This window comes from Cucurbita maxima, unplaced genomic scaffold (genome assembly GCF_002738345.1).
Source record: "Cucurbita maxima cultivar Rimu unplaced genomic scaffold, Cmax_1.0 Cma_Scf00008, whole genome shotgun sequence".
Taxonomy (NCBI): Eukaryota; Viridiplantae; Streptophyta; class Magnoliopsida; order Cucurbitales; family Cucurbitaceae; genus Cucurbita; species Cucurbita maxima.
Window position 1 is genome coordinate 3,575,974 of NW_019272024.1, and position 25,652 is coordinate 3,601,625.

Sequence of the window (25,652 nt, forward strand, 5' to 3'; positions counted from 1 at the left end):
TTTTTTTTTTTTTTTTTTTTTTTTTTATAACCCAACAAAAATGTTTATCAAATAACCCTATAAACAATTACTTCCATTTTTTTATGAAGCTAAAATTTAAAAATTATTTTTTGAAATAGTTTTTATTTTTTAAGTTTGGATTATTTTCTCTTGCCACCATGAAAATAAAAAATATATATATAAGTTTTTTTAATACTTAATTTAACGATATTTTTGAAATAATAATTAAGAATTTTAAATGTATATATATATATATATATATAAAACAACGTATGACATCTTAATGCGTAACCCATTAGACAAGCAACCAGCCTTGTTGAACTTTTTTCATCCGTTCTTCTAGTAAAGGTAAAAGTAAAAGTTTTTTGTAACAGTGTTAGGTAAACTCTAAGATAGGTGAGCCAAACTAATAGACTATCACTTTTTCTATTGAAATATCTTATTTATTCAATCCTAAGAAGACCCTACCTAATACCCGAAATTGGTCCAACTTCTTTGAACGAGTTAGGGCAAAGAAAAGGAAACCGAGCGAAGAAGAAGATGAAGATTACACAACCTGATTATTTAGCTGAGTTAAGGCACAAAATCCTCGTGTTTTAGTCTTTTTTATGTTTTTTTCCCTTTTTGTAATAAGCAAAAGGGGTCGAGTATCACAAGAATTGAGAAGTTCTCTGTTGAATAGGGTGAGAACGAAAGGTTTGGTAATGGTTGGTTTAGTAGGAGAAAGAGTGATAACAGATCTTTTGATTGAGGGAAGTCAAAGCAATGGTCAAGAGAGATCAAAAAGGATATAGGAACTCTATATTCAAAGTAAGAATAACGAGCGTGGAGCAGAAAGCAAGTGCTTGGTAGGCTAACAACCTAATGAACCAAGCAGGAACTCTGTTAAGGCAGTGTCGGTGAGTGTCCATTAACCTCATATGGTTACGACTAATAGGTACATTCTTTGTTTCTTAATCGAATAGTCGTAGAGTCAAATTGAACATAAAATGTATATTCTTTATATGTTCTCAATAAAGAAGTTAAAAGTTTTAAAAAATGAAGAATACAAACTCTTTTAACCACGAGTACTCGCGTAGAAAAGAAAAGAAATGAACGCTTGTATCAAACTTAAAAAGAATAGCCAAAACTAGGAGTAGAGTCCTATAAGTTTGAGGAAAGCCAGATTCTAAGCCACCAACTTCTGCTGATTAATTTCATCACATAACATCCATTATAATGTGGCCGCCTTTCACATAACTTTTGAGCTCCTGATGCCTCTTCCCCACAATGCTGGCCTTCTTTTGTAGCATCTACACAAGGGTTGCGCCTCATCCATGCATGGTTGTGTATATTAATTTGGTCCGCTGTACTTTAAGCTTGCCATCCGAGCTTTGGCAAGCGCTTCACCGACCTCCTCGTCGTTGGGACTTTCTCCTAGCAAGATCTCGTAGTCGTTTATTGAAGCTTCCCATTTTCCCAACTGCATAACATCACATTACAAGAACTTATATGATCCATAAACATGGGAATGAGGGGTTTATTATAACGGCCTATTATAGCCATACACTGGCAATATGTCTCTTAGGAATCACGGATCTCCACATGACTTTACTTTGGACTTCTCCAAAATGCTTCATACCAATAAACCCACGATCTTCCACTAAATTAATCAACGTGGGACTCACTCCCAATAATCCTCAACCGTGCCAGCGTGGAGGTTGAGCACCAAAAGGGTGGACACGAGGTGGTGTGCTAGTAAGAACACTAGGCTCCAAAGGGGAGTGGACAGTGAGATGGCATATCGATTGAAGAAGGGAATAAGTGCCAGCAAGGACACTGGCCCCAAAGGGGGTGGATTGTGAGATTCCACGTCGGTTATGGAGGAGAATGAAACACTCTTTATAAGAGTGTGAAAATATCACCCTAATAAACACATTTTAAAAATCTTGAGGGGAAGCCTGAGAAGCTAGCCGTAGGCTTGGGCGTAATGAGTTATTTTGATGAATGGGAGGAAGAAGAATATAAGGTACCTTCACATTGCAATCTGCTCGCCGTAGTCTAGCCTTGCCATACGACGGGCGAACGTTAAGAGCTGCATTGCAATCTTCAATTGCTTTCTCAAACTGTCCAAGTTTGGACCTGCAAGCAGCTCGGTTACACAGCAGCACAGCATTGTATGGATCATGCTCAAGTCCCTGCCCATATGCAAGACATGCCTCAGAGAATCTGGATGCTTTGAATAACTCATTGCCATTTGTTCGAGCGGCAGCAACCGCTCGAGCTCGCCTCATCACTACATTAGTCTCTCTGTTGTTCGAGTCAAGCCGAGCAGCCTGCTGTACTGCCTCCAGTGCATCATCGAATCTGCAGTCACACATCATCTTCAGAACCATCTCTAAGGGGTTGAGTTATGCTCAAATTGATAGCAATATCAACACGAACCTGCCTGCAGCCAAGTCGACCTGAGCTCGAATGAGTAGTAAATTGGCATTGCCAACAGGACCAAGGAACTTAGTACAGGCATCCACTTCAAAGCTTGGACCTCTTGATATAGCTTCATCAGCATCTTGGTGCTTGTGAAGCTTCAAAAACGCCTCAGCTTGCAAAGCAAATATCTTTTGCAAACAATCCACAAGATTCAATTACTAAATGAACCATTTTAAAACAGAATCTTAAATAACTAAAAACTAAGCACCTGCGGCGCGGAATCTGCCCCGGATTCTATTGCAAAGTCGGTCTCCTTAATCACGGTGTTCCAATCTCGGAGTCGTCGTGCTTCGGTGCATTTGTTCAAATGAGCTTGAACAGCCTTGGCTTTTGCTAAGTCCTCTTGATCAGCCTCTGGTCCTGATTGTTTGTAATGATACGTTGCCTTTTCTGCCTCTCCTAATCTGTATTCTCAGTTAAACAACAATGTACATATTTTAGTTTCGACGACGTCGAAGACGTTTCGATATCCAAATCTTAGACAAGGATTGTTTCCAATACCTAAGATACAATGTAGCAAGTCGATGATGAGCTCGATGGTAATGAGGTTCGATCGAAATGGCTTCTCTGCACTCGAAAACTGCATCAAGAAGCATGCCAAGTGCTGCTAAAGCTGCACTTTTATTGCTTCGGTATGTCGCCTTGTTGGGGTCGATCGCAATTGCAGCTTCATATAAAGCTAAGGCTTCTGTAAATCTTCCATTCTTGTAATCTTCATTCCCCATGATCTTCAATTGCTCGGGATCCATTCGAGTCGACAATGCTCGACAAAGCGAACTCGATTGTTGGGCGTGCCTTGGCTGACCTTTGGCTATATTCCTCATCCCACCATTTTGGTGTTTCCCATTTCTTAATGGAGTCTCTAGTGTTGCTGTTTTTGGCACATAATCAACCACATTGTATGCATTTCCATCTCCGCTAGCTCCTTGTCTTAAGTTACCTGTGAAAACAGTGGCATTCATCCTTAAAAGAATCGAACTTTAATGAACTTCTAACTTGTATCAATCTTATAGGCTAATTTGATTGAATGTAATGGATAATATTACCCAAATTTCCAAAGATCATGACATTGCTGGAGGAGGCTCGAACAAGCGACCCATTAGTCCCCTTAGATTGTTGGTGATCGGCGATCATGATCTCGAGTTCGCCGGAGATCCCAATGACGTCCTTCGGCACCTTCCTTCCTTGGTCCACATATCCATGCCCAGCCGCCGCCACTCTGCTCGGCGGTGCCGCTGTCTTACAACCCTCATTCTGGTTGTTCATCGGAACTCCTCTCTGCTGATTCGAATACACCGCCCTCTGTTGTCTCGGCTGGTTCGGATTCACCTTGCTCGCTGGTTTCGACTCTGCCTCATCACAGCTCCCACGCCGGCGCTTCGAATTCGGGCTGCTCTTCGTTTTAACGAAGTTGTTATTGTTTGAACTCCCAGACGAAAACGAAGCATTTGAGGCGCTTCTTCTTGTCCAAAATCCACGCCGACCAAACACAGCTTTCAAAAGACCACAGCTTGATTTCTTGTCGGAAAAGTCACCATCCATTTTGAAAACCACACCCCAAACTCCAATCGTATCGTGGATCAAAAAGTTACAGACCCATCATTTGAAAACTGAATTTTTTCTCATAGTAACGAAGAACATATACAACAACAAAGGGCGTAACCCCAGGAGCTGACTTGCATCGCTCCCCCAAGAGTGGCTTCCTCCAAACAGAGCCCTCTGTTTTCTTCCTCGAAACAGAGCCTCTGTTTTCTTCCTCGAAACAGAGCCTCTGTTTTCTGGCTCCTCTCTGAGTTTCTCGAAAAGGGTTGAAAAGAAACGAAAAAAGAAGAAAAACCCAGAAATTATTATGGAAAAGAGCTGCAAAATCACGAGGAATCCGGAAAGAATCCGATTGAATGGTGAGGGAACAAGGAAAACGAAAACTTGAATTGAAATGGGGTTTTGTTATGCTTCGTAAATTCCAAAACTTTTGGGTTTGAAATTAGGGAAAAGAAGGGAGGTTGAGCGGGAGAATCGGAATGATAATCTCAAAATATTTAGAAACAGAATGTCAGCGCTGTGTCATGGGACAGAACATCTCAGGAGGGGACAGTGAGGACACCACGTTCAGGATGTTCGTTGACATTTTGTTTCAACCAACAGACAGCTATAAATTTAATTTATTATTTTTGTAATTAATTGATCATTTCATATAAAATTTAAAGCTTCTGAACAAAAAAAAAATCAAATTATTATCTCATAAATGAATTCATTTTTAAAATTCATTTCTAATAAATTTAAATAGTAAAGACTTAAAAGAAAAAAACATTTTGGTCACATTTATAAAAAATAATTTTTGTATAATTTTTTTTTTATTTTTATACAAAAATAATTTATCAATTTCTATTTATCTAGTAGAGGCCCAAATAATAAATTTTGATAAGCCCAGATATTAAAATTGAGTGAACAAAAGGATATGGGCCGCCACAATAGTATTGAGTTTTCTCAAGCCCAATTAACCATTGGGCCTCATTCTTTATGGACATCAAGCACTTTGTTTCATATTTTTTCTGAATTTTAAAAATAAAAAATAATTTCATAAAAAAAAATTAATTAATTAGATAATCTAATAAAATATAAAAAATATATAATTTTAAAAAAAGAGAACAATATATATATATATATATATGTGAAGTAATGAAGTGATGTAGTTTGCACATGGGTTTGTTTGCAAAAGCTTTCCTCTCCTTTAGATTTAAATTATTCCATTCTAAAAGCATAATATAAAATTTTTTAATTGAAAAACTACTTATTAAATTTTTATTTTCATTAAAATGTGACATTTTTTTTAGACCCTAACTTTATTTGATTCCATTAGTGTTAACTTAAAAATTGGACACGTGCTACTCTTTGCAACTTATATATTTACAATAATTATAGCTTTTTACTTAACCATCTTTCTAAGAATTACTGAACCAGGTAAACTTTCTTTCTCGTGGTTCCGTTCATAGGAACTTAATAATTAACAGCAATTTTTTTATTGAGTTAGTTTTTGAAAATTTTCTCCGTAAAAATAAAATCTCTTAAAAGAACACATGTTGATATGTAGAGATAGTCTCTATCATTCAAAACGTGAAGTAAGTAACATAACCATGTTACATGAGATTTAGAGGAATATCAATACCATCAAGTGTCGTATTCCAATTTTCAAATTTTGATTTGAATCTTAGACATGTGTCGTTACAATCTAATACATAAATTATAAATGAATTGAGACCACGTTTGAGAGTGACCCTTGAAGATAAGATGACTAAAAAAGACTTTAAAAAAATTAAAGTTACCTGACCATATCGCAGGGAGTGTAAGTGAGTGTCGCATCTAGATTTCGAATCGAGAACTTAGGTTATTACAATAACGGTGTATCTCAAATAAAAATGGTTGAGAAGTGATATCTCACTATTAGATTTAAAGATATCCGTGCATTTCAAATGGAATAAATACTCCACGTTCAATAACTTCATTTCTTACCTCAAACGGATTTTTAGTGTATAAGATGTAACGCTTCTAATCCACTAAAATACTTTGCACCCAAATGAAACTCGTACCTAACACGTATTACAAACACTTAAAAAAAAAAAGAAAAAAAAAAGAATAGAATTAGTGAAAGAACAATGTATCCTATCAAAATAAAAAAAGCAAGGGACATTTTGTACCATTGAATGTGACTTCTTGGATGGGTAACCCCCAAATTTGGTATGATATTCTTCTAACGCCAAATAGATTTATTTAAATAGAATAATATCATACCATTATTGATATTGAAAAGATTAATGGATATTAGATGAACAGTGACTCTCCATAATATTATGATATTGTACCCTTTAAGTATAAGCTCTCATGTCTTTTGTTTTCCCAAAATGCTTCATACTAATAGAGAGAGCATTCCTTGATTATAAACTCATGATCATTCTCTAAATTAACTGATGTGAAACTTTATATAAATAAGAAATAGTATCTCGATTGGAATGACATCTTTTTGGTAAAACAAAAGACAATATTAGAGTCATAACGTGACCATGTTGAAAGTGATATTAAAGTCAAATCTTCCCGGTAGAATTGTATCGAGTTTCGCTCGAAAATATTTGTAAAATCTTCTGATATTGGGATCGAATCAAAAAATTGTGAACCATTAAAACATATTTATTTATATAAATTTATATATTGGTAGTTGAATCAACATCTGTCTCAATCCTTATAAGGCCTCGCTGAGGGGGACTGAAGCTGAGTGACCAATGAGCAATGAGCACATAACCACAGTGACGTTGTTCCCCGTTGCAGTGGCATCTGGGTCACGTGGGTGTCCATGTGAATTCTGGTGGGGGCTTGACACATATCGGACCCATCACGCACCCACCTCCCATTCACTGGTCCATAATGCCTCCAACCCATTAGGTTTTTTTTCTTGTTTTTTTAATCTTAAAATACAAAAGCCTTTACAGACTCGGTTTAGTCTATTTCGATCTTGAACGATAACTATGAACTAATATTGTTGTAGCATTCCATGATACTCGAATCGATAGTGTTTAACTAACCTTATAACGTACGATAATAATTTAGTAGATAATGGTTGTCAAAACGTCTCTTGCTGGTGTCTATGTGTTGTTGTTGGGATAGCTCTATTCATTATAAAATATCCATTTTTGATGTATAAAGCTCTTTTTGGCTAGTAAGAATAGCTTTCCCGAGAGCCATCCTCCCCAATGAGCAAAATAAAAACACCAACATTGCCATAAAAAGAGAAACTTTGCAATTGTACTATCAACGACAATTAAAAGTGAAAGTATAAAAGACGATCAATATCTTATTCATTGAACTATGCTCAAATTGGTTGCTAGCATTACTCTAACATCTAAATGATACAATTGAATAAGTCTGACTTTTATATATTAGATCGAAAATCATAATGGAAACGTTCTATGTGTACGTACGATCTCTACATCGGTAAGTTACCGATAGGTTTATAATTGATTAAATGGTTATAGTGTTTGACATGCACAACACCAATAATTGAGTAGTTTAGAGAGTGATTTTAGGGTTAAATTAGGTTGCAACAATGATGGGTATCAATCCAAGTGGACTCCATCTTTCCACGTCCAAAAGAGACGATGTTTTTAAATAAGCTTTGGAGCCATGTTTGTGTCTCGATTCCAACACCAAAACCCATGTCTTTTTCTTTATCTTCTCTTCTTTTTTCCCCCTTCCTTATGCACATAATACATATTACATAAACTCCCTCCTTTTAAGTGCATTCCAACTCCTCATTCAACCATAGATTCCCCTTTCTTCTATGGTGCCTTTCCCTTTCACGAAACCATCCAAAACATTAAAAAGCTTACCTCTTTTTACCCTCAGTCTCCTTACCAAGTGACAAGGAAACCCCATGACAAAAGCCAATTATAAATAATATGAACCATAATCAGCTAGATTCCTCCGTCCCTCAAGGTGGGTTTGTCTCAAATCTTTGAATTTGACACCTGATAGCTCTGATTGTGGTATGGTTCATGTTACTTACTTCAATTTTAAGAGTGAAAACTATCTTCACTGATCAACACTAGTTTGTAAGTTGTCCTCATTCATATACTTCTTAGAAGAATTATTAACACGTCATGCAATATGGGATTCCTCTGTCCTCAAGTGGGTTTGTCTCAAAATCTTCAAATTTGACACTTAATGGCTTCGAGATTCTCCTACCTTTCTTGTGACATGGTCATGTTACTTACTTCTAACGTCTAAGAGTGAAAACTATCCTCGCAGTCCAACACTAGTTCGTACTTTGTTCTCATTCACATGCTTCTCAGAAGAATTATTAGCACGTCATGCAACATGGGATTCCTCCGTCTCTCAAGTGGGCTTGTCTCAAAATCTTCGAATTCGACACGTGATGACTTTGATATTCTACTACATTTCTTGTGACATAGTCACGTTACTTACTTCTAACTTCTAAGACTCAAAACTATCCCCAGACTAATACTATTTCCTACTTTGTCCCTCTCATTTAGATATGGTATTAGTTCATTCATGTATGTTAACTAATATGCTTGATAGCCATCGCTCTCATTACCATCAATAAATATATTAAACTCTCTTCTTGCATTGCATTGCATGTGGCGATCATATTACACGACATGTTTGCTGTTCCTACAACAAATACTTCAGCTTTTGTTGGGAGAATAAAAAAAATATCTAATCAAAACTTTGTCTTATAAAACACATAATCTTGACACTTACAACTCCTCTTTTTTTTTCTTTTCGATCTTAATTATTGTTATCATTTCGTCCCCAAAAGCTGGATGGCCTACTGATCTCGGGTTTTTTCAAGAACTTGAATTAGGGTATCTCGAAAAACAAAAGCTTTTAAAAAGAATTATTGATTAATTATGTGTTGTTCATCATCTTCTATTTCCATTTCCATTTGTCTACGTAAAGAGTGTCTGCAAATTCTTAGTTTCAAACGAAGGAAGCAATGCATGGCTGAAACCATATCAAGTACTTCGAGTAGATATGCAGATCTTGTTCAATTAATTTATTTAATTCGTACACATAATTACAATTAGAATAAAAGAAAAGCAAATGGGAATTATTTAATTAACATATAATACACTGTTCTTAAAAGTGTTAATTAAATAAGCTGAGGACTTAGTTCTTCACAGCTGTCCACAAAAGAGGACACTGCTGGGAAGATTCATGCAATGTTTTGGATGGATATAATTATTTTAGATAAATTTTGATACTTTTTTGGTTTTTTTATAAAATATTTAGCGAAAGTTTTCGAGTTCTTAAGCTACTTTTTTATACTAATTAAATTATAGAATTTCTAAAATTATGCACGTGAGTGAAGACAAAATATGTTGAAACGACTTGTGTGTGGTGTATAGGGATTGTATTCTTCACTCTTAGAAGTAACAAGAAGGTAACGTGGTCATGTTGTAAGGGATGTAGGAGAATACAGGGGCAACGAAGTGTTGTATCTAGATTTGTAACCGTCCATATTGGTTGGAGAGAGGAACGAAGCATTTCTTATAAATGTGTGGAAATCTCTCCCTAATAGACACGTCTCAAAACCGTGAAGCTAATGGTTATATGTAACGGGTCACAGCAGACAATATCTGCTAGTGGTGAGCTTGGACAATTACAAATGATATCAGAGCCAGAAACTAGGTGATCTGTCAGTGATATCTCATGTCGGTTGGAGAGGGGAATAACCTATTACTAACAAAAATGTTTTAAAACCTTGAGTCTTATGACGATACGTAACGAACCAATACAGATAATAGAAATATATGAAAAGAGTGGGATCGTCAAACGTTGAAAGATGAACCTCAAAAGTGGGAAGAAAGTGGGTATAATAAAGTAAGGATGAATAAGTGAGTGAGTATCACGGGGGGGCAGCCGACAAAGAGCTGTGTCTTTGAGAGCGCACGCCGTGGCACCATATTTGTATGCAGAGAAAGAGAGTTCCATTTTTCTGCTGCTTGGTTTTAATAATAATTTCAGGGTGAGCTATATGTGTTTTGGGTCCAATAATTGGTCCATTGGAGTGCGTGAAAATTGAAAACCACCACTGCATGTCAAACTGCGGCTGCCTCTGCCTCAAACAAACTCATCAATAATATACCTTTGCTCCTCCATTATTTCTAGCAACCAAAACCCATGCATCTTCCCCTTCTTATGTGTATTTTACGTACCTTACAAACAATAATAAATGTTTCCTATTATGTGTTCTTGTTTTCGATAACAATTCCTGTGTACACAATAGAGTCGTTCTGTGCTCGTCGTTTTTTATGCTTTTTCGATAATACTAATCGCTTCTTAGGATTGGACTAAAGTTGAATTGTGGATGATGGCTCCAATAATTCGATACATAGCCACAAAGTTATATTCTATAAGGTCTACTCTGGCTCGTTTATTTAATCGCTTCTTGTTATGGGTGCCATCTTTTTTATCTTCATCTAATTAGGGTTAGATAATACTTTTATGTGTCCAATTAATAGCTTCGTCAAATATGACCTGTGAAAATTTTTAATTATGAAACATGTGATATGCTTTGTTTTTTGTTTTTGTTTTTCATACGAATAGACAAAGAATTGAGTGCTTTTGTAACAATGTCTTTTTTAGCTCGTTACATATTACTATCAGCCTCACATCATTCAATGATTGACTTTGATACCATCTGTAACATTCAAAGTCAACCACTAACAGATATTGTCCTATTTGGTTTTTTCTTTCGAAATTTCCTTTAACGTTCTATGATACGTCTAATAGAGAGAGGTTTTCACACCCTTACAATAAATGTTTCATTTTCTCTCCAACTGATATGGAATCTAACAATTAAAAAGAAAGACGAGGGTTATGACTGTATCACTACTTTTACTCACTAGTCTTTTTATGTGCTGAGATCTAATTCTCCTCAACAACCGATATCGAATCCTGATATTATAATAACGTGCTTAAAACAAGAACCATCACCTACCAAAACAAAGCTCATTAAATGCAAGCCAATGAATGAGGAATCCTTTAGACAAGATTCTCTCATTTAAATGTGTGTTATGAATAACAAAGTCAATAAAGAATCTCTCCATAAATCATGGAATTTCATATTTGATTTTATTCTTTTATGCTCTATTATGTCTCCACATTTGATTTTTGACCATTATTAAGACATTAATTACGTTACTATTCTTAGAACTAAAAAAAATTATTATAAATTATTTTAATTTCATGGTTCATTTGACAAGCAACACATAAAATGTAAAAACATTTAAAAGAAATAGCTCGTGATAGAAAATAAACGTTTAAATATCATTTTATGGTCGCTCTAAATTTATTTTAATTGGATCTCATTTGTAAGATTTTGAAATCCTAATAAAAAAATATTATAACAATTTTTTTTGTTTTGTTATTATTTTGCAATTTAGTTGTAAAAATTATTAGGCTCGAAAAATCTGATTAAGAAATAAAAGAAAATTTCATCAATTAAATTAGTTAATGAGTTTCGATTAAATTTAACTGAACCCATTTAAAAATGTTTGAACTGGACCGGACTCAACCTATGAGTACGTGTATAAATTATTCAATGACTCAACCTACGAACACGTGTATAAATTATTCAATGAACTCGTCACTCACACAAAAAAAATCTAAAAAAACTAAAAGCACTTGAAATCGTTGGTAAATGGAAAGGGAAAACACCATAGGATGGTGGCTGCAAAAGTGCATGTTCTTTTTGGAAAAAATTTCTTCACTTTGTACCAAAGCTTTTCTTTACACGTTCGAATGTCCATAGCCTTCCATTAATGAACCCTTTGTGTTGAGTTAGCTCAACATCCTTTCCATTAAAGACAAACAAATGCAAAATATAACCGTTTAAGTTCACCACTAATAAATATTGTCTGTTTTAGTCTGTTATGTATCGTTGTCAGCCTCACAATTTTAAAATACATCTATTATGGAAAGGATTTAGACCTACACACCGTCTGGTGGTTGACGGTGATACGTAACAGGCTAAACCGGATAATATCTGCTAGTGGGGAACTGTTACAAATGGTATCAAAGCAAGACACCGAGCGGTATGCTAGCAAGGACACTGGGCTCCAAAGGGTGGATTGTGAGATCTCAAATTGGTTGGAGAGAAAAACGAAACATTTGTTATGAACGTGTAGAAACGTCTCCTTAATAGAGTCGTTTTAAAAACATCAAAAGAAGGCTGAAAGTGAAAGAAAACACTTACACAAAACTACGTGAACAATATTTTATTATTGTAGAGATTCTCAAGGTTTAAAGTGACAAGTTTTACATCGAATTATAGCACTCGGAACAAATTTTTCGAGAGACAAAGATGGCTACGTTACCATATATGTTTTTTTTTTGGTCTTAAAACACAGTTAGTTTATAGATATGTGTAGTAGAAGAAGGGCACTAAGGCCAAGAAAAAAAAGTTACAATTTTTCTAGTTTTCCCCACATCCCCTTCTCCTATTTTTCTTTTGGACTAATATAACCCCTACACAACAAGCAAATTACATAAGAGTTCCCCCCACCCCCACACTCAAACACAAAACATTCCCTCCAAGACTGCCCTTTCAAACCCTACAATGTCTTCTTAGCAAAGGTGGTCGCTTCCAATGCACCAAACGTTGTAAAAATTGCATAACCTGTAACAAAAACGTCTCAAAATGCATGAGAAAACGTGTAACAGACCAAACCCACCACTAGTAGATATTATTCTCTCTGGGTTTTCCTTCCACACCCAAAAGTATATATAAGTTTAGTAAACTTGCCTCGGAAGGTTCTCGCAAAGAATACGAAGCATGAGTGTCTTTAGGAACTTTAGACACTAAAATCCCAAACCCTTCATCTCTTTCCCTTAGAACCTACCATATTCAAAAACACATAATCTTTACCAAAATCATTCATAAAACCAACTTTACAACCTTAAAACCGACAATAACAACATAATACAATACCTTAAACGCATCCTCGTCCGTACGATCATCTCCAATATAAATAGGAAACACGTTAGAACAATTTGCATACCCTATATTAAAACATTTTACATTTCATAAGTTTAACTGACAAAGATCAATATTTTACATTCTATTCCAGATAATCATATTGAACCAACCTAGCGCTTCTAACAAAAACTCGAGCGCCTTGCCTTTGTCCCACTTAATGGTCGGGCGGATTTCTAGTACCTGTAATGGTAGCTCGTTATAAGCTTTTCTCTCTATATATACTTGGAAGATTTGTACATAAAGAGAGTGAGAATTGTACAAACCTTTCTTCCTTGAGTTAGTCGGAGCTTTGGGTAATCTTTAACCACTGATTTAACTTCTTGTGCTAAATTATTCCATTGCTGTAAGTATAGAATAATAAGAAAGTGTCACAATAATAATAAATTATAAATTATAAATTATAATAATAATAATAATTATTATTATTATTACCTTTTCATCAACACAGCGAAAATGCACTGAGATACAAAATTTGTTGTTCTCCACTTTAGCCCCTGGAGTTGATTTTATTTTCTCTACCAATTTTTGATAAACCTGTAAAAAAAATAAATAAATAATTTAATTCCCTTTGAAAAAAAAATTAACTAAAAAAAAAAAAAAAAAAAAAAAAAAAAAAAAAAAAAACATGAACCTCGTCTATCATGGGAAGAAATTCGCTAGCTGGTTGGAAGAGGAGGGCTTTATTATCCTGAAAAAGAACAACCTCGGATTAGTCAACAAAATTAGCGTTTTAAAATGAATCGGTTACAATATTAATCGCCTAATTAACGTTAATTTTTTTTTAATTTGTTGTTGTTGACTTACAGCTTTCTTGAATTTGGAGCTTTTTGTTGGGCCTTTAATGTCCATGCCATGGCTGCCGGCGTAGTAAAGCTCCGACAGTTGTATGAATCCGTACACCTGCCGTTCCGTCGCGCACGGCGGAGATATCGCCGAACAAATAGTGTGAGTTTTCTAAAAGGAAAAGGAGATGCTTTTTTTTTTTTAAATTTATGATTGTTGTAGAAAAGTACCTTGTCTCTGCATCTGCCACTCACGATGGCGGTCGGAAAGCAGCTAGCGAGCTTTTTCACCGTCTTTCTCATCTGAAATTGAAAGAAAAAAACAGTGAGAAACAAGAAAACGAAAGGAATTAAGGAATGGGTAATGAAATTGGGAGAACTTACGGCTTCCGACATGAAGGCTTTGTCGGGATCCTCAACAATTGGAGAAAGAGTTCCATCGTAATCCAAGAACATCACGATTTGTTTCCCTTTGGAAGCCTCAATTATCTGATCGAACATGTCCAGTGCCGACGGATGATGAAGCTGAGAAACAGAGAACTTGAATTCAATCACAAAGAAACGAAGACTTAAGAAATGGGATGAAAGAAGATGATAAGAGGAGTCTCTGTTCTTACAGTCCAAGAGTTATGGTGATGGTCGTCGGCGGCGGAGAGGGAAGAGAGAGATTTAACATGGGTGGGAGAGGAGGCTCTCATTGATTCAATCCATCCGCCATTAACATCCAGGTCTTTGAGAATCTTTGTACGGGAAATGGAGATGTAGCCACCGCCACCGCCACAACCGCCAGGAGCCGGTGGGGGTTTTTGGGCAGTGGTGGCGAAAATGGAGGAGTTAGAGACTGCGACGGTGATGGACATGTTGATGCCGGATTCCGAGTTGGAAATTACCACATTCTGGTTCGTCATCTCAATAACAATTACAGTACTCTGTTTTTATCCTTACTAAAATCGGGTTTTCTCTTTCTTCAAATTGGGATCTACAAGAACACAGAAACCGACCCAATTCTTGTCTAAGAAAGATTGAAAGTTTAAGAAGGGAAATTTGGGGAATTGGTTGAGGAATTGAGGAGGAAGGGGAAAATACAGAGTAGAGAGAAGAACAGAGCAAGAACAGAGCAAGAACAGAGAGAGAGAGAGAGAGAGAGAGTTATGGTGGAGAGTGGAGAGAGAGAGGAAGATGAGTGGTTGATTTATAGTGGCGAAGGAGAAGGGGTAGTGGAGGAGATGAGAATTCAGAAGAGGTGGAGTCCACAGCCGGAAATCCAGGTGGCCCACCACCCCAACCCGCCGTCTTAACTCTTTAAGCCGTCACCGTAACCGCACCTCCTCCCTCTCACCGGCGCATCTTAACATTTCAAATCCACGTGCCCGACATTCCATGGTCTCAGTCAACTTACTGTACATTCTTGCCACGTGGATTTTCATGTACAACGACAGTTTTTTATTCCTTTTGGTATGTTGATAGGATCCGAGAATCCGACCAACCTGAATTACTCAATCCGAACCACATTTTTTAAGGTTACCGTGACTTGTGAATGTTTAACCATATAAATAAAGTATAATTTTTAAAATAATTAAAGAAATAATAAAACGTTAAAAAATAGAAAGTTGAATTAGATTGAATTATGAACTCTATTCAAATTATTAACTCAACCCACCAAGATAAATTTAGATATCTTATCCCTTAAGTAATAAGACACAAGTTATCGTTTCAAATATCGAGACATATCATTTTAATAATAAATAAACGCCCCTAGTTATTTCCAAGCAAAACAAGCTGCCCATTTGCTTCAAATTTATGCCTTTTTTAGTTTCTCTCTCTTTGGACACTCAAAACTGGCTTCTTTCTCTCTTGTTTACTTTTAAACAACCACTTGCACTTATTTAGAACCAATATTATTCAATTATTTGTGGTTCCTTTTATTATAGTCCAATTTGCCACGTATAGAGAACTAGGAATGAAAAGCTTTTTCTCTTTTCCGCTCACCTCTTTAATCTTCAGAATGCTGGTTTTAAGAAGGAGTGATTGCCCTTCTCCGACCCTTATTGCCCAACTGGATTGCAGATAGCTAATGCGTTCCACTTATTGAACAGAGTTCTATGGTCGGTTCGCGACCTCTGGATACCGAAGGCGTTCTTGGTGTGATCTCGTAGTTCCTACAGAGTGGAAACGATGGGGTTGGTCCTGAATGTTCCTTCCTTTTGTCACATTTCACTTAAAGGGTTGAAAGGAGATAGTGCATCAAGTTGTTTGCAAAGGCCAACTTGATCCTCTTCTCCGAGGATTCATCTAGGAATTTTGACTAGAGGTTTATATAGATGATTTCAAGTATTTACCTCAACAGAGAAAGAAGTACATCTTTTTATATAGCTCTGTCTATTATTTATAATATATAATATATATAATTTTATTAGATGTAACGATCTACTATATATAACTATCTACCATATATTATCATTTGCTATATAATATATTTACTATAATATAGCATATAACTATTCATACTCATAACTTAACAAACTCATTGCAGGTTTGTTTTAGACATTTATCTTTAGTCAAAATGTCATACATTATACACATTATTAAAATATGTCTTGGTTTAACGATGATGATACTTATTTTCTCAATTTCTAGCCACTCAACTCAACTACTCATCATATACTCGTATACTTACGATACTTAACATTTTTAGTCTCAATAATCTATACTAAGCCGAGGTATTATTTTTAGTATTGTAACAGTCCAAGACCACCGCTAGCGGCTATTGTCCACTTTAGTTCATTACGTATCGTCGTTAGCTTCATGACTTTAAAACGCGTCTACTAGGTAGAGGTTTTCACACCCTTATAAGTAATGTTTTATTTCTCATCTTCGACCAATGTGAGATCTCACAATCCACCCCACTTGGCACACCACCCAATGTCTAGTTCAAGCCCACTACTAGCAGATATTGTCTGTTTCTCTGAACTCTCGCTCATATTTTCTAAATGCATCCAGCTTAATAACCCTAAAGGACATACTTTGTGCCGAGTTCGGTAGTTAAGTCTAACTCAAGTACAAATATTTGATAATGTGACAACACAAAAGTTATTTTTTAAGCAGCATCTTCCTAGATAACTACCTTGTGTTGTGGTACGATGGTTGGCTTTATGTCGTCTCATAAAATGTATAGACAACATTAGAAGGAAAGTTGATAAAGCAAAGGAAGCAAAGTGGTTGTGGTTAAAACTTAAAAAGGATGAAACGACAAGTCGTCCTCCTAAAGCTTGGTTCTATTCTCTGTATCTAACCCTTTCAAACCATCTTCCTCAATCTTTATTTCTTTAGAGCCTCAGAGCCTAAGGAGAGACAGAGAGACATCACAAAAGATTCTTAAACACGTGTTTCGAGATGGAGAACTCAAACCTTCGATTTTAAAAATCGAGTCGAATTGTTATCGGTCATTGATAAAATAATTCGTATTTAGTAATTTGCATTACAATTTTAGGCTGGTGTAGTATATACGTAGATCAGTTACGCTCGAGAAAAATTAAATTTTGAGTACTCCCCTCTTCTTTTTCATTCTCTGTTTTGGGTAAGACGGGTTAGATTAGATTAAATCAGCATATCTAAATAGAAGTTTTCGATAAAATAAAAAAACCGAAAGCAAAACAATAAAAATTTTAATAATATAGAACGAGAAAAAGCATTTATTAGATAAAAACATTGAGTGGATAGAAAGGATGGGTGAGATGACAAAGAATACAAAAACAAAAGAATGGTAGGGGAAGGGCAGAGCATGGCGATTCGTTAGCCCACCACGAATACTCTTTCTCAAAAACAATACACGTGTATCATTCATTCGTTCGTTCCTTTCCTCTTTCTTTCCACTTTAAACAAAACCTAAGCTCTCGTAGTTTTGATTTAAATTATTTTAAAATATAATTAAATTAGTCAACGCGAGACTCTCTCCCAAACATTACCTCAAAAAATGAATTATTATTATTATTATTATTATGATTTATTAAATAAATAAATAAATAAATAAAAACCTCCGAAAGTAACCGCCATCCAACCAACTGTACAATGGAAGTTCGAGAGATAAAACTGGAACTTTCTGTTAATATGTAGGGCCCAATCGAGGAATAGCCACGCGTCACTTAGACAGGGTCCCACAATAGTTCAAGTTGATTGGTTGGATGTGTGACACGTGTGGTACCCCACCAATCCTGATCTTTCTTCTCCTCTATGGTGCCCACGTCCACCTTAAGGTTATCGTAGGTCCTACCTTTCATTGTTAATATTTTTGTCTTTTTTTTTTTTTTTTTCCCTTTAAAAAAATAAAATAAAATAATTTTAATTCTATTTTTTCCTGCCCCAGTCCCGCGTCCCTCTCTTGATAGTTACAAATTTTATAAAATTTCCCCTTTTTTTTAATTACTTCACATTTTTAGCCCATATTACCCCTAATTTTGTCCCCATGTTAAAAAATAAATAAATAAAAATAATAAAGTTTTGTCATTTTGATTAATATCTTCAATAAATATATATTATATATGTGATAATTAATTTTTTATGTGGAGATTTTGGAAATAGATTCCAACGAATTTCCCTATCAAACAAGGACTTCCTAATTTTACAAAATTTAGTAAATAAAATGAGATTTTCTTTTTATGTAAATTATTTGAAAATTCCCTTTTATTATTCCAAAATAAAAAAGAATATATTCCCGTTCTTGATATACAGATATAGATATAGATATTATTCTTCGTGCGTGCACAAATAATAAATTAATTAAATATTTATTTTAAAGAAAATAAATAAATATTTTACGTTAATGTTGACTTTAGAAATTGGTCTACTTGACCCATTCAAAACACTATATGTCTAGAAGAATATTCTAATGATACCCTGGAGATAAATGTTGAGATTATATATATAATTAATAAATAATAGTAAATCAAGTTGTTATTATTAAATTTGGTAAATATAAGCATCAAAGTTTTGAGGTGATATTCTTGATGTCTCCATATTTTCTTTTTCTTTTTCTTTTTTAATTTGATATGAATTTGGGAATTTAATTTTTGGTGCATGATATTTAAGAATGATTGACCAAAACAAATCAAATTGGGCTTCTTTTGGAATCAAATTTTCTAAATACCTTATGTCATATTAAATTAGAGCGATGATTTGTAGATATAAAGGTTTGAACCTTCCATCTTTAGTAAACGAGTACATGTCAATTACTGTTAAATTATACTTGTTTTGGCCCTAACCTTAAATTTTGATATCATTGATTTGAAATGTGGATTCAATACCTGATGACATCATGTATCTTTTGCAACATGACCATGTTATCTACTTGTCTTCAGTTACTGATAAGAATCATGGTGTTCCAAATTTTCCAACCGAACCTATTACACGATCCAAAACAAGAAGATTCAACAAGTATTCATTCTTTTTCTACAAAATTGGATAGACTCAGTTTAACCTTTATTTCATGTGTTACAAGCTGATTTAATTGATGAGGAACAATGTGGAACTTCGATAGTGAATATTTGGACGGTTAAATTGGTGGATGATTGATAATTTATTTAAAAATTTTATTTATTATTTTAATTTCATAACTTATTGTAACGGCCAAAAAGGTGGGAAAGTTTTAGTGGACATGGCCACTAACTTCGCCACTAACTTCTTTTAGTAGGCATTTTTTACAATTCTTATAATAGATTGCATTTAAGTCATTCAATCAAACCTTGATCAAGTCCGATGGTCGAGTAGCTTAATTTAAAACAAGAAGATTCCAAATTTTACTTCTATATTTTTTATCTTAACAGATAATCTAATTCTAGCCTTTATCTCTTCATCGATCCGAATTGTGTACAAGGCAGTGTTAATTTCTTTAATTCAACCGTTCTTATTCAACAAAAGCTTGGATCGTTGGACTAAGGATCCAAATTCCCTTATCAACTACATTTAACACAAACCAACACATAAGCTACCATTTCTTTACCATCATATCTTTACGATCACTCTCATTCACACGTATTTTAGGTTCATTAACGTACCTTTCCTTTTGTATATAGTGGTTATATTAGGTATATATTATAAAGTGTGTTATATAAAATTCGATAGTAAACTAAAACTTTAATGTTGAATTTATAAGCATGATAATATTAAAAAAGGGAAAAAGAAAGTGCAAATAAATAAGGGTTTAAAAAGGCATGATAATGTTGTAGCAAATTGGGAGCATAGTTTTGGCAATGATATGTCTTTTTTTTATTATTAACCCTTTAATGTCCATTGGATTTACTCCTATTTTATTATCCATTATTTTCTTTCTAATTTATAACCCTATCTTATCTTTTCTTTTCATTATCTCCCTTTTCTAAAAAGCTTTCATAACTTATAACCTATATATCCTTCATATTAACCTACTTTTTCAATCTCGATATCCACACATAAATACTGTGTTCATAAATAACATCGTGATATCAATTATGTCGATAATGTGGGTAGCAAAATCGATTAGTTTCTGCCAAATCAAATGACATGTATTAATAGAAATCTTGTCGATATATGATAATATATGTATGCATCAGATATTAGGATTTGATAATTTGTCAAAAAAAAATTAAATAAAATATTTACTGAAAATCAACTATTTTTTTAATTTCTTGAAGTTTAAAAATATTTTTTTTAGTATTTTTATTAATTTAATTTTTTGAAAAAGACAAATAAGGGCATTTACTATATTATTCCCTAATTTCATTTCCCACAATAATTTTTAATTTTAAAATCCATAAAATAATGAATGCAAAGTACAATCTATTGATTACTTATTTAATGTTCCATGTTAATAAATGTTTGTCGGCAGATTTGATTTTGAATATTTTAAATTTTATAATGGAGAATTATATATTTTTTTTAAAAAAGTTAATAAATATATTATTTCATAAATGCATTACATTTTTTATTTAATTCATTATATAAAATTCATAACCTATAACACATCTCATCAATTAATTAATAATAAGTGATATTTAACCTTATATTTATTTGATAATTTGAACTATTTTTATGTTTTTATTAATATAGAAATAAAATAACATATTATTTAATGATATTTCACATTATGTGTCATTGACCAACGTTAAGCGTGTTTATAACTAAAAATGTGAGTGAATAGTTTATGGGGATAGTCTTCACTCTTAATAACGATAACTATGTAACGATGTTGTTGCAATCCAATCTCATCTCTAACAGATATTGTCCGCTTTAGCCCAATTATGTATCATTGTAAGCCTCACGGTTTTAAAACGTGTCTGATACAGAGAGGTTTTCATACCTTTAAAAGCAATGTTTAGTTATCCTCTCCAACCGATGTGCTAATGGTATTAGAGCCAGACATCAAGGAGGGGTGAATTTTAACACATTGTGAGATCCTACATCGGTTGGAGAGGGGAACAAATCATTCCTTATAAAGGTGTGGAAACCTCTTTCTAACATACGTGTTTTAAAACAGTGAGACTGACGCTAGTACGTAACGAGCTAAAGCGAACAATATCTACAAACGATAGAGTTGGAATGTTAAAGTAATCATATCGTAAGGAATGTTGGAGAATTAGGTGTCGTATCGAAAAATTTCGTAATTGTTAGGTTAAGTAAGTGTTCAAATCCTAATTTGATTTTGATATTGAATGATTATAATACTCACAAATTTGAATCTCCCACCACCTTTCACAATTTATTATTATGGGTTAAGCCAAAAAGGGGTATATAATTAGTTCAATCCATCATTTGGGTGCTGTTTTTTAATTAACTAATAAAAAGTTCAAATTTTTAATCACTTTTTTAATATCTTTTCAATTTGACATATGATCATGAGCCATTTCCCATCTAAATTTGTGTCAAAATTATTGAACCAATGTCTTTCCATGCCTGTTCTCCCCTTTTCCAACGGATCATTCTCCCAATCCTTCGTGTAATCGCATTTCTCTTTTGTTTTCTTTTCATTTTCTTTCCAAATTTAATCATAACTTATAAAATATTCATCTCCGAACCGTGTGTCAACGAGAACGTAAGACATCTAAGAGAGTAGATTTTAGTGCATAGTAAGATCTTATATCGGTTAGAGAGAGAAATGAAGCATTCCTTATAAGGGTATGAAAACTTCTCCCTATCATACACTTTTTAAAATCGCAAGACTAATGTTGGTACATATGTAATGGGTTAAGGTAGACATTATATTAGTTGTTTTTAGACCATGATATTTTTATATATTGAACGATTAACATTAGTCGATAAAACTAATTACGTCTTGATTCATTAACTTCAACCTTATTTGAATTCATATCTCGCTTAATCTCCAATCCATTAATTTAAAGTGTTGAGATATAAACTAATTTTAATAAAGTTTATTTTTTCTTTGCAAAAAAAAAAGTTTTTTTTTTAATCATTTCAAGGAGAAAAGGAATGACAAAGCTTGATTGGATATTTCAATGAATTATTAATTAAAAAAAAAACATGGGAGCTGAAATAGTTGGTAATTTTAAGGAAAGTGGCACATTTTCCTACTGAGGTCCAGGTAGATATAATGGACGGCCACGTTGTTCACATCCCTGTCATCATTATTATATAATACCAATTTCAAAATTTTAAATATCCTTTTTTAATTTATTTTCTCTTCTACTCTATTTTTTTTAAAAAAAAAAATCATTTATACCGTGTTAAGTCATTATTTTAAAAAATTAGCAATATTTAAATATATGATAGAGATTAATTAGAATCAGATAAAATAAATAAAGGAATCTGACCTAAAATTTTATAAATAAAACAAACTAATTTGTTTTTACTATAATAAATTAAATTGAAGTGTCATTATCAAAAAAGCCAAAAATAAATAAATAAAACTTAATTTTAATTTTAGCAGATATTTTTAATTAATACTGTTTAAAAAAGTTAACTAAATAATAATTGCATTAAAGTAAAAGCTTATGACACTGTCACATATCGTGTCTATTGAAACTATTATTCGTAAGCTTTTGATTTGTGAGAATATGTGAGGTCCCACATTGACTGGGGAGGGGAAGGAAACTTCAAAACTAGATTGATGACAATACGTAACGAGTCAAAGCAGACAATATCAATATTGTTCCTATTGAAACTACTGTCCATAAGCTTTTGATTTTCAGACAACTTTTTTTTAAATCATTTAATCTTTGTGAGAATATGTGAAGTCTCACATTGACTGGGGAGGGAAAGGAAACTTCAAGATTTGATTAACGACAATACGTAAAGAGTCAAAACAGACAATATCTATCAAAAACAGACAATATTTGTTGGCATATGAACGTTGGAATACAATGAAACCAATGGATTGGCAGTGATAAAGAATGTGAAAAAAAAAACAAAAAAAGGAAGAAAAGGAAGAGGGTTTTGCAAAAGGGTCAAGATATATAATGACCCTTCAAAAAAGAGTTGGTGAGTTTGATTCAAGAGACAAAGAAAAGGAACACTTTGACTTGGAATTCTCTTCCAACTCGGCTTGATTCTCTCCATCTTTTGCGTGTTCTTATTCAACTTTCCTCATGTTTTCAACTATTTCAAATATCCTACAACATGTTTTTGTTCATCATTCCCATGTTCTCATACCCATAGATCTAAATCTTTTAATGACATTTCGGGATTCGATAGGCTAATGTAGGAAGTGTTTTTCAATTCAGCTAGACATTCGAGAGGTATATGAATAAAACGATACCATATCTGAAGGAGAGTGATCCAAAAGATGCAAAGGTTAAGAAATGTTGGAAGAGGTTTCCACACCTTTATAAAGAAATGTGATACACTGTCTCGAGTCCCCTACTTCAGGGCTCAACCTTCTCATTGGCACCTCGCCCAGTGTCTAACTTTGATACCATTTGTAACGGTTCAAGCCCACTGCTAGTAGATAATGTCCTATTTGAGCTTTTCCTTTAAGATTTTTATAATGTGTTTGCTAGAGAGAGATTTCTACACCCTTATAAACAATATTTCGTTCTTCTCTTCTTAACCGATGTGGGATCTCATATTTCTTGTATATGGCTCAATCATAGAAATTTCAAAGTTAACAAAAAACCTATGCCGGTATGTAGTTATAATTTTTGTTCTTAAAAACACGTTAAAATGAGTAGAAAATGTAATCATGTAATAAGAGATGCAGGAAAATGTCACGAATAAATTAAAAATATATAAAATAAAGATGAAACTGGTTAAAATGTTAGGTAAGGATATAGTTGTAATTAGCTTTATGCTTTACAGTTGTGAGTAGCTTATTCCATCAAAGAGTGGCATTACAGGTTTCCTTATACACCCCCCTTGACTTTCCAACCAAAAGCACAAAATTACAAAATTTACCCCTCATGACTAATTATAATATATTATTAAATTTTTTTAGTTTGGGTCCCACAAGGGGAGTTGGTGGGAAAGTATAGTCAGTGTTGACTAGATTATGTGCCAAACCGACTCTTTATTGGAGTGGAAAAATAAATGTTTTGATTTGTTTTTAATTTGGTCAAAAACCTAAGGTCGAAGGTCTTATTTGTAATTTCACAAGGGGAGTGATTTTTTTGGCATGTTATTCTAAAAAATAACTTTTTTTTTTCAAAAACTACCCTAATTTCTAAAAATTTAAATTTTAATATTATAATAGGGTCGACGTAGTCTATAACAATTAAAAAAATCTATAATATAATTTTTAATTTAAATGTTACGATTAGAAATCTCAAAATTAATTATTTTAGATTAAAAATATATTTATATAAAGTTTGACGAAGATAAGGACAAAGAATATAATTTCATCTCTTGCCTCATTTATTTAACGGAAAAAAATGTTTGTCTTCACCGGGTAACTAACTGATTGTCTATTCTCCCGTCTGTGTTTGAATCTGGATCTGAACATCACCGATTGGCGAAGCTCAACTACATTTTGAGGAAGTAACTACAAAAAAGGGACCCTCAAGATGAATGAGACAGAACTACTACTGAACAAGTCTTCTTGAACAGTAAAGAAAGAGTCTGATCCTTCCTTGAGCTACTGAACTTGATTTCACTCTTTACTGTGAAAGAATAACTCACAATAACATAATTTCCCTCGTGTTTGAATAGTTCAATTAATTTCATTGTCTGCTGCCTGTAAACAAGGGTTGAACTATCTCTTTGATTGAAGCAATTCAACATTCATTCTATTCTCCAGATCAGGAAGGTCCGTGCGAGAAGAAAGAAAGAAGGATGCTTAGTTGTGCATCTAATAGCAAGGGAGTGTGTTCATACTTCATTTCCATCCAGACTCGGCCTCACGAGTAAAATGGACATCTCTATCTTTTTACTTTGAAATTTACAACGTTAATTTTATGATATAATAACGTAATTTTTTGTAGTTTTAGACAGATCTAGTCTTTATCGATTTATCAATCCATATATAAAAAATTTCATTAAATATTAATAATATATATATATATTTTTTTTTAATGACGAGGACAGAATTATTACTTGCACGAAAGTTTAGAGATTAAAGGTAAATTTTGAATCTAAAATTGGTGTTTGTAGATGATATTTTTGTTTAGCTCGACTCCGTTCGTGTCTCGGGGCGATTATCGGGAAGGGCATGTTGAATGGTAGTAAATGAGAGTGGGTTAGGGTTGTGAAGTACACATCAAAGGATGGGTAATCAATGGCATTCTCATTTTTGGCCTATTTTGCCAAATGTCTTATTCACTCCATCATCCTTTCAACAATATTTGTCCAAACCCTATTTTCCACAATCCAACAAATAATATTTAGTTATTTTATGCCAAAATTCATTTTCAAAAAAAAAAAAAAAAAAAAAA

General features: G+C 33.7%; 2 protein-coding genes across 3 annotated transcripts; both read right to left on the reverse strand.

The window, feature by feature from the left end:
* Positions 1-1,083: 1,083 nt before the first annotated feature.
* LOC111482953 (inactive TPR repeat-containing thioredoxin TTL3-like) lies at positions 1,084-4,526 on the reverse strand. The gene is made up of 6 exons (XM_023129001.1): positions 3,516-4,526; positions 2,971-3,409; positions 2,678-2,873; positions 2,425-2,597; positions 2,013-2,346; positions 1,084-1,462 (listed from the first exon to the last, which is right to left on the reverse strand). Exons 1-6 carry the CDS (start codon positions 4,009-4,011, stop codon positions 1,334-1,336), a joined length of 1,767 nt encoding a protein of 588 aa, XP_022984769.1. The 5' UTR covers positions 4,012-4,526; the 3' UTR covers positions 1,084-1,333.
* Positions 4,527-12,328: 7,802 nt separating this feature from the next.
* LOC111482639 (probable trehalose-phosphate phosphatase J) lies at positions 12,329-14,973 on the reverse strand. 2 transcript variants are annotated; one of them, XM_023128525.1, is made up of 11 exons: positions 14,421-14,973; positions 14,188-14,328; positions 14,035-14,106; positions 13,840-13,921; positions 13,653-13,732; positions 13,454-13,555; positions 13,285-13,362; positions 13,132-13,201; positions 12,974-13,044; positions 12,788-12,880; positions 12,329-12,661 (listed from the first exon to the last, which is right to left on the reverse strand). In XM_023128525.1, exons 1-11 carry the CDS (start codon positions 14,709-14,711, stop codon positions 12,590-12,592), a joined length of 1,152 nt encoding a protein of 383 aa, XP_022984293.1. In that variant the 5' UTR covers positions 14,712-14,973; the 3' UTR covers positions 12,329-12,589. The 2 variants fall into 2 exon arrangements, with proteins under 2 accessions (XP_022984293.1, XP_022984294.1); XM_023128526.1 differs by having other exon boundaries at positions 13,653-13,709; positions 13,826-13,921.
* Between the last annotated feature and the right edge of the window lie 10,679 nt (positions 14,974-25,652).